We start from the raw sequence: 9610 nt of genomic DNA on the forward strand, positions 1-9610 counted from the left end.
TGCCATACAATATTTAGAGGTGACACAAGCAAATTTTAATGTGCTATCTCAAATGCTGCCAGCTGATTTAACAGCACCGTTAACATTAAGCTATCGAGTGGAGCTTTTAAAGCTTGCACTAGAATTGCCAACTGGGAAAGTTCGCTGTGCTGTTAAATAATTTTTCTCACTCGCTTTTATTTCATCTCTGCCTAAGTTCTCTTTGGCGCACGGAGCGTATCGACTGGATGATGGGACAAGAGGTGCGCGGTTCTGTGGTAGGCTTTCTTGGCTTTGGTGGTATTGGTCAGGCTATAGCGAAGCGCTTGCAAGGTTGGGAGGCAGCGAAAATCATATACCATACACGCACGCCGCGCGAAAATCCATTTGGCGCAATTCACGTTCCCTTCGAACAACTGCTGCGGGAAAGCGATTTCTTGGTGGTCGCTTGTCCGTTAACGGCCGAGACGCGCGGCAAATTTAATGCGGGTGCATTCAAACAAATGAAGACGAACTGTGTGTTTGTAAATGTGGGCAGGGGAGGTGGGTATTTGAATGACAACCTAATGCTCGTATAGAATTTTTTGGGAAATTATTAATTTCGCAATTTTAATTCATATTATGTATATGTTTATGAAACTTTATTTATAAATTTTGTCGTAGGTATTGTGGATCAACCTGCGCTCGTCAATGCTTTGAAAACTGGTGAAATTGCCGCTGCGGGCTTGGATGTAATGACACCGGAACCACTTCCAGCAGACGATCCGCTTCTGAAATTGCCAAATTGTGGTAAGAAACAAAAATATGAATAGATATTGACCCCAAAGGAGTTCAATCAGTTAAAAACTTTCTAGTCTCTCAAGAAAGCCTGTCGTTTATAAGTAAAGCATTTTCAAAACCATTTCAATTGATACCCATATTGTAATATATAATTCATTAAACTTATTAAATAATTTTAATACAATTTTTAATAGGTGGCAACCCGTTTCAAAAACAAAAAACTTTATTGCACATCGACAGACCAAGCACTGTCATTTGACACCTCACTTTTGAAAATAGAACCAAATTTTCAACTTCAAACTGCATTTACAGTGAAATTATGAAATTTATCCAAAAACAAATCGCATTTTTGAATTTAGTGCCCTCAATTTTACTAAGAAGCGAATTTTTGTTTAACTCCGTGCATAATTCTATTTTTGCCCACATTTTATATGGAAGGGAAGCAGTGTGCGCCTGCGCATCTCCAATTAAATATTTTATATAGTAGTAGGTGTCAACATTGTGCTGCCTAGCTACTCACATCAATTAGATTTGCATTTCAACAAGTCATCATCAAGTTTTACGCCGTTTCTAATTTGTTTTCTTTTCTTCAATATTTTTGCAGTTGTAATACCCCATTTGGGCACGCAGACGATGCAAACGACAATTGAAATGGGCTTAACAGCTGCTAATAATATACTCAACGCACTGGATGGTAAACCGATGATTTGTCCAGCTTATTAAGTGCCATTTGATGTTAACAAAAATATTTTGCATTTGTTGTTATTATAGAAAATACGAAGTAATATATGACATTAAAAAACTTTGTTACTTTATTCGCTTTTGTCGTCATTTGCCTTCACTTTGAAAGGCAGAAATACCGCATCCCATTCATCGCGTTGCAACGCCTTCAAGTACTTCCGTCTCTGCTCCAACACCTTCTCCAACAGTTCAGGTTCATGCTTCTGCGCCACCTCCAGCGCTCGATGCCAATTGTGCATACGCAGACAGAGTGCAACAGCTTCAGTGAATTTCTTGTTGTGCAATAAAATCGTCTCTGCCTCGATCAGACGTCCCAACATTAGGGAATTCTCCGCCATTTGTTCAGGGCTGGCTGGTGACAATTCCTAAAGATAAAAATTTCGGCCGAGTGTGTAAAAAGCTTGACACCAAAACACTCGCATTCAAATCTCGCTTCTCACCTTAATGTACTGCAAGTAACTGACTTTGTCGATTTGCAATGCCGCCGAGTAGGCCTCCTCGCTGATCTGCAGCTGATTTTTGCGCGTTGCGATCGCTGCGAGTGTAGCCCAGAGGTTGCCATTCTGAGCGAGGCGACAGATCTTCAAAGCCTGCTGCCACTGTCCCTCCATCAGCGTGCGGTGCAAGATTTCGCAATAGATATTCACGTTGACGGGCAGCAGAGCGCCAGCGCAACGGAATGTTACAATGGCATCCTCAAAGGTCTCCAGAGTGATGCTCTTGCCGAATTCACTGAAACGAATAGTTAACTACGAATTGCCTTATTTATTTTACTTGTACGAGTGAGTACTAACGTGGCATCCACAGTCACAGTTGTTAGCGCAATTAGCGTCGGATCGGCGGCTCCCTCGCCGGGGCAGTACCAAATGCTGTAGCAAGTGTCGTGAACGCCCACCAAAATATTCGTTTCACTGGCCCACATAACAGTTGTTACCTGTGTGCCGATCTTGTAAACTTCGCCACAATTCGAAGTGCGTCCGCTGCTGCTGCGATCTGTGTTGCCGCTACCACCACCGCCTCCACCACCGGTGCCGCTACCCACAGCTGCCACAGCATTGAAACCACCGCCGCCGCCGCCGCCACCCCCACCACTACCGCCATTTAAATTACGCGTCTCAGTGATGTACAACTCACGATTGTTATCGATTAGCACGACATACTGATCGTCGAGTGTACCTGCACGACATGCCGAGATCTCGGAAATCTGAGTTTTTGCACGCAGCGAGTGCGGCTCGTATTGACGTGAGGCGCCCGGTGTAAGATCGAAGATATGAATCACTAGGAAGAAGCGAATAGAAGCGTGGCAAATTAAGTCGATCAATATGCAATTAACTTACCTGTGTTGTCCGCATTATCTCGTACAGCCAGCACGTCGAGTCCCAGGGAGACTGCCCGCCAAGTAAGTAGCGGTATTTGCGCTTGCATACCTGGATAACGTGGATTCAAATGCAGGCGGCCATTGTAGGTGTAAACCCAAATTGAAGTGGCATCCAAGACCATGAAGAATCTTGTTAAGAAGAAGAAAACAAAACAAATTATGGTGAAATAAGTCAAATAAACTTTTGCCTGTTTCATCAAATCGAAATCAAAATAAAAAAAAACCAAGTTCTTAAGTTTGGCTTCATTCTAGTTGAGTTGAAACGAGCTCTTATTTCGAGCCGTTCTAACACTGAGGAATTAACTCTCGTTCGTCTGTTAACTTAGACTTTTTGTACTGAAATTCGACAGTTGACTGCTACATCTCAATTAACTCTCCACTGTCAAAACAACCTTAACCCTTGGCTGGAGACCCACAAAAAAAAAATGGACGGAAACATGCTTTGAAGTTCAGTTGGAGCTTTGAATTTTTTACTAATACGTTTTTGGGCAGCATTGTGTTCGCTTTGTCGGAAGGTGTCTCAATAGTTAATGACAGTGCGAATGAATCAGAACTTAAGCATAATCCGATTCTCCAGATTATTCTGCAGTAGAAAACTCCCTCAATTGGTTATTTACATTAAGATTTCTTTTTCCAACAATTTGAAGTAAAATGATTTGTGCGTAAACCTTTTATGGCAAATTCTTACTCACTTCTTGCCCACCTCAATTACGCGCACATCCGTTCTTCCATCAATAATGATCGGCGTATTGATATACTTTTCATTGTAGATATGCAATTGATTTGATGTGGCCACAATTAGATGACCATAGCCTAGGCCGAAGTTAATAATGCGCTCGGGAAAATCCAAAACATCACTGCTACTATTTGTGATATCCTGCAATAGGATGGTTTTACGGCCGGTCGTTGTAGCTTTCAGATTACGTGAGATCAACTGTCGATCGATGGTATATCCAACAACAAGATTGCCAGTCGAGGTGCCGCAGGCCACTTGAGTGCCATCAGAAGACCAGGACATGGTGTAGAAAGAACCCACGGTAGGTTCACTGAAGCGAGTGCAAATGTAAGACCACTGTGGGTAAAAGGAATAGAAAAATGCGAGTAGGATAGTGCAGCCTTCGTCACTAAATAAGTATACATTTGTATTTACTACTTACACCCGCACTGGAACAAAGTTTTAACATATTGAACGAGCCGACCAAAAGCACATCTTTCTCAGAGTTAAAGCACACGGACGTGATTGCATACTCCTCCGCAGAGCTGGTGAACAAATTCGCACCTTGCGAATCCCAAATCTTAAAGCGAAAATCTTCACCACCCGAGGCAATGATGTTCGAGTGGGTAGACCAGCTGAGAGAAAGCACGAGACCATCATGAGCGCGCCACTGGCGAAGGAGAGGAAAATGTTTTGAAAATTTTATTAACATGTATTTGAGCTAGCAAAAAAAAATTGGCATAGTATCTCGACGAAATATGAAACGTACCCTTGTCAGTTTACTATTCGCTGCCAGCGGTTTAATAGACATGTAAGAACCCTGAGAGAAAACAATTGAAGTAGAATTGGGCGCCCAGCGTGCGCAGCTAATTGGGTCATCACTTTGTATGACCGTGGAGCGCAGCATTCCTGAGCGTGACCAAATCTTTATGACACCATCCTCGCCAGCTGTAAGCATTTCAGTGGAAAGAGTAATGAAGTAAATATAATGCCAACGTGCTTACCGGTTAGCAGCCCTGCACCATCGGGACTCCAACGTCCGGTGCTTATTGCTGCGCTATGTGCCGTAATATTGCGCTCCACTCGCGCGCTTTTATTCAAAATAATGAAACGGCCATCACTGCTGCAGATGAGTAGCGTATCGCTGCCTTTGCCACCACCACTGCTGCGTCCGCCCAACAGTAGCCAATGTAAGTCGGTCGGTATGAAATCGTCGGGTAGCTTGGCCACTTCGACCGATTCGCGTGTAGCGGCGCTCCATTTGTAAATCTGATGATCATCACTTTTTTATGGATAAAAAAAAAAACAAATTATTTTAATTGTGAGCAGCTAATTCTTGTCATAGTTTCTTCATCCAGCCACTTACCTCACAAAATAAATCTCCTCATTGCTACTCCAATCCGCGCAGCTCAGCGGTGAAATATTTGTTTTTCCATTGTTTCCCGCATCTTTTTGGCCACTTGAACTTCTTTGTGTTGCCGAATTTTGTAGACGATAATCGACATTATTGTTGTCGGATGTTCGCTTGCAAATATGAGTTTTTAAACGCATCTTGGAATTATTTCTGCAGAAGTATACGCCAACTTTTTATGGCCAAAATTTTCCTGGTATGTTTTTGGTTTGTTTGTCCTGCGGTGTTGCCGTGGATACTTAAATGTTGCAACAATTAGAAGTAAGAAAAACTACCCCTAGCGCTTGGACGTGGTGGCCACCTGTTGAATTCATAGCAACCTGTGGGGTGGAAAAAACAAATGTGCTTCCATATATCCATGGTACTCTGCAATGACGACACAGTTTGAAATTCAAAAAAAAAAAAATAATAAAAATAAAACTTTAGTACTGTTAAGCGTCTAATTCATTATGTCAGATTTCTGAAATTCAAAATTACCAATCCAATATGGCGACCAAATCTTACAATTTTCTCCTTTTCATCAAAAACTTTTATGTATTTTCGAGGTGGCGATGTCACATTTTTTGAACTCATAATGTGGGTCCAATGTGAATTCGTGGATTCAGAGCAAAAAAAAAATATTTGTTCAAAATAGTAGACCAGATTTTTCCTACAGATTTTTTTGATGATTAGGGAAATCGTAGGTGCTTACAATAAAAACTATTTCCTTTGGATATACATATGTATCACGAGAGTTTATATTTGTATTTGGCGAAAATGAGGAGTTGGTAACTGAATTAAATAGTATTTGTTTTCAGAGGCCCTGTGGGGTATGTCTGCGTTGATGTTGTTCCTATGAATTATAATTTCATTTGAACTGACTATTCGCAAGCTGTGCAGCTAAAAATATTTAAATAAATAATAGTTGAAGTTTGACAATTTTTATTAACCGACTTCAAAAAAAAGTTAACAATTCGTCGGAATATATTTTTTTGTGTATCTTTGGACCACGTTAACCGATTCTATAATTCTTTTTTTTTTTTTGAAGGAAAGGTGGTACCTCAGATCATTGCCTCATGAAGAAATTAAAGGTACTCTTAAATTTTTATCTGAGAATTGAAGTCGGTTTTGTTTTTTTGCTTAAAAATTACTTCTTTTTTTTTTGTGTTAAAAATTGAAAATTATCACTATTTTTACTTTTATTATATGTTGTGTGACAACATCAAGGCACACGCCACAAATCGGAGGAGAAGGTCGGCCAAACATTAACATATGTGTAAGCGCCAATCTATTATTATTCCATTATTACATATTATGTTATATTATGTTTAATTCATATTCAGCATTATCATAAGTTTAGTTTTCCATGAACCGGTTTACCTTTCACTTTTCCTTTCCATGTATTTACTATGAGGCGGAATAAAAATATTTGGGTGAATTTTTTTTCGGGCGAAACTCAGGATAATGCAGAATAATATGTATGGGAATATAAACATACATGTGCAGTAATCAAGTACATATATTGATTTCGAATGGAAATTTTAGGGCGCGTGGCACAAATATTTATTGATACGACGTTCGATTAATATATATTAATATATATGTACATAGTTAAGTAAGTAAACTTCAACGGAAACATAAATATATAAATACATACAAACATATATATCTTCACCTGAAATGCAAGAGGACGTAACAACAACTGAAACAAAACAACTGAATTGGAAAAAGTCGTGACTAAAATTTTTTATTTTTTCATTAAATGCTGTGGGAGTTGTAATTCGATGAAATCCATCATATCAATCAAAAACTGAATTTTGAATTTTTTATTAGTTACGACTTTTTGAATTTCAGCGGCGATGTTTGTTACGTCTTTTTGCATTTCAGGTGACGATATGTACCTCAAGTTTAAGTATATATATATATCTACATACATGCGATTTAAGGGCGTTCCTTTTACAAATGTTGGCATTAAAATGTACAATCAATTAAATATGTTTCCCATATATGTATCTACATACAATATGTATGTACGTGTGTAGTCCCATTCTCAATATTTGTGATGCATTCAAATAATAATGGACACGGAAGTGACCAAGCAATTCTGGCACGAAAATGTTTTCCTTGCCTAATCTAACTTACATGCACCTAGTATCTGCTATGGACTATATACATACATACATACATACATACTTTTTCGTGTTGGTGTATTTTTCCACTCCTTAAAAAAACAGTTGCGGCAGGTAGTTGGTAGGAGTCGCTTTCTACTCATTCTTCACACACACATGCAAATCTGGGACACTTTGGGCTGGGGTGGTCGTTAAATTCATGGCCACTTCGATGTCTTGTACCTATTATAAATGGTTTTCTTGGCATTAATCTCTGTTTTATGATTTCAGTGCATTATTTGTTTCGGTCGCTTAGTCAATGAACTTTAATTAAAGCTATTTCATTTATTTGATTACTCACAATTTGAGCCGAATGTGCGCAACTCCCTCTATGTATGTATGTATTTATGTTGTTTTCTTGAACATGCTTTTCGGAAATAAAAGAGCAGCAACTTTCAAACCAAATTCTACTTGTGGAAGGTTATGACAAGGAGCTGCATAGCTAAGAGCCTTTTTGGTATACGCATATATGTACATATGTACATATAAAATATAAAAAACGGCGCAGTAAGGACTTCTACAGTAGGAATGAGTTTTTCATTGATATTTTATATTTTGCTCAAAAATTCGTTACTTCACCGTTTTTATATTTTACTACTTACATTATACTAATATAAACGTTGCGGTCTTCTAGTTTTTCCTTTTTTGATCCAGATATGTAAAACCGACCCTGTATCCTTAGTATAGAATGGTTTTAGAACTATTTATCGAGGGCTTATAATCAATACCCTCTATGTGAACTTTTCACAAAAATGAGATTCTGATATAAAAGTCCACCTAAAACTTAATTGTCATCGGTGATATTAATGATGACCTTCTGTAGCGCTTGACAAAAGAATTTACTATTAAATTGCAAAGTCAGAATTCGCATCAGTGATGTCAGGTAAGCCCCAGATGAGTTCCAACATCACGAAGCAGTTTTTGTGAAAATTCCAGATATAGGGTATTCAATATAAGCCCTCGATATGCAAAGACTTTTGTATAAGCCAAGCCAAACAATGGCAACGAAAGAGTATATTTTTTGGTAAATATGTGCGTACTATATGTATGTATAAGACTGTATTCTCAAAGTAAATATGTTTTAAGGAACCTATGTGTATATATTATTTCTAATGTATTTTTTTACCAAATTGTCAAGGACATTTATTTTTATGTTGTTCTAAGTGAAAGCGATTAGACTAATAGGTATAATCATTTTTTAGTGCGACATAAGCAAATTGCACCTTAATGAATTAATCATATATCTATTTCGGGGAAATGGGCTCGTGGAAACAATTTTGTATTACATAAACTAATGTTGTTGGCTTAGCATAAATAGTATACCTTTGAATGTCAACGAATTGATATTTACTAGGTAAAAACTAGAACTAAGTAATGCGCTTCAATTTACTGCCCCTAGTAGGCGTAGCAGTTTGCTCGAATTCCACCCAAGACGAGACTGGCTTCCGATTAAATATGACCTGAAATAGAATCTTACAGATGTTCCGAGGTCATTCTCGCGTCGAGAGCCGACTGGGACCTGGGACTTTATATCTATGTTTTGATACAGCATCTGTGCGCCGATCGCCCCAAACTGGAACCCGGAGTTAGAGCAGGCATATTCTCTGAATTCCGGTGATTGAGAACATCAATCCATCTGCCGATTTGGCAAGTGCTTTCCAGGCAGAAGTACTCGATATAGCTGAAGGCTGTCGACTTTCAAAACGTGTAGCCATTTTTTCAGATAGTTAGGTGACCATTAGTGCCTTTGCGTCTTCTTCAACAAGGTCGAAACTCATCAAAGAGCATAGAACTCTTTTGAACGCAGTAAGTAGTCAGCTCGATATATATTCAGTTTGGGTCCCTGGTCATCGCAACATTCCCAGGAGCGAGGCTGCTGCCGAGTTAGTCAGAGAGGGTTCAAGGTTACTTTTTAGTAAAACTCAGACCTGACGTTGCGAGGCTAGAAGCAATTATTATCGGGCAATGGCCGGTTGGCGCACACACTAGAGAGCTGAGCATCGCCTAGGGTACCTTCTGTAGAATCTGCACAAATGAAAACTAGCAGGATCACTTTCTTTGCAAATGTCCAGCTTTGATGAGGAACAGGAATACCATACTAGGAGCATATGAGTTCACATCATTATCTAAGCGGACTATCTGATATAAGTCTCCACAAAATACTCATCCACACCGATTGGTTCTAACATATTCATGTTATATTGAATATATTATCTGGCCTCCACGACTTAAATGGATTGAAGGATCTCAAGGTGCATTTTCCTCAAGTTGCTACAATAAGATCTTCAACATCGTCGCCATCCATTTTGAATGCCATAATCGATCGTATTTTCCCCCACAAGCATAGGAGTAAGTAACAGCAAAGATTTCTGCAATAAAGAAAAATAGTAAAAAAGCCCGCTGATGCGCAGTTGTAAACTCTTTTACCAATACAGCAAAAAGTTTTGCAACGCCATTCG

General features: G+C 39.1%; 2 protein-coding genes across 2 annotated transcripts; one reads left to right on the forward strand and one right to left on the reverse strand.

Annotated features, from left to right (window-relative positions):
• The first annotated feature begins 14 nt into the window (after positions 1-14).
• Positions 15-1574, forward strand: LOC108378140 (glyoxylate reductase/hydroxypyruvate reductase-like). The gene is made up of 3 exons (XM_017634435.1): positions 15-522; positions 643-768; positions 1364-1574. Exons 1-3 carry the CDS (start codon positions 228-230, stop codon positions 1480-1482), a joined length of 540 nt encoding a protein of 179 aa, XP_017489924.1. The 5' UTR covers positions 15-227; the 3' UTR covers positions 1483-1574.
• On the reverse strand, positions 1386-5312 carry Oseg5 (intraflagellar transport protein Oseg5). The gene is made up of 9 exons (XM_017634434.1): positions 4960-5312; positions 4598-4875; positions 4363-4541; positions 4036-4263; positions 3571-3950; positions 2838-3007; positions 2295-2778; positions 1941-2232; positions 1386-1865 (listed from the first exon to the last, which is right to left on the reverse strand). Exons 1-9 carry the CDS (start codon positions 5142-5144, stop codon positions 1572-1574), a joined length of 2490 nt encoding a protein of 829 aa, XP_017489923.1. The 5' UTR covers positions 5145-5312; the 3' UTR covers positions 1386-1571.
• Between the last annotated feature and the right edge of the window lie 4298 nt (positions 5313-9610).

This window comes from Rhagoletis zephyria, unplaced genomic scaffold (genome assembly GCF_001687245.7).
Source record: "Rhagoletis zephyria isolate East Lansing unplaced genomic scaffold, Rhagoletis_zephyria_1.1 Rzeph_scaffold_13442, whole genome shotgun sequence".
Classification (NCBI taxonomy): domain Eukaryota; kingdom Metazoa; phylum Arthropoda; class Insecta; order Diptera; family Tephritidae; genus Rhagoletis; species Rhagoletis zephyria.

What these genes read in the sequence shown, in the direction of transcription:
- LOC108378140 (XM_017634435.1), top strand. Translation starts at nt 228, where the DNA reads ATGATGGGACAAGAGGTGCGCGGTTCTGTGGTAGGCTTTCTTGGCTTT. An exon ending in TGTAAATGTGGGCAGGGGAG is followed by an intron (nt 523 to 642) that starts GTGGGTATTTGA and finishes ATTTTGTCGTAG; the next exon opens with GTATTGTGGATCAACCTGCG. An exon ending in TCTGAAATTGCCAAATTGTG is followed by an intron (nt 769 to 1,363) that starts GTAAGAAACAAA and finishes ATATTTTTGCAG; the next exon opens with TTGTAATACCCCATTTGGGC.
- Oseg5 (XM_017634434.1), bottom strand. Translation starts at nt 5,144, where the DNA reads ATGCGTTTAAAAACTCATATTTGCAAGCGAACATCCGACAACAATAAT. An exon ending in AGATAATGCGGACAACACAG is followed by an intron (nt 2,779 to 2,837) that starts GTAAGTTAATTG and finishes GCTTCTTCCTAG; the next exon opens with TGATTCATATCTTCGATCTT. An exon ending in ACTGTGACTGTGGATGCCAC is followed by an intron (nt 2,233 to 2,294) that starts GTTAGTACTCAC and finishes TATTCGTTTCAG; the next exon opens with TGAATTCGGCAAGAGCATCA.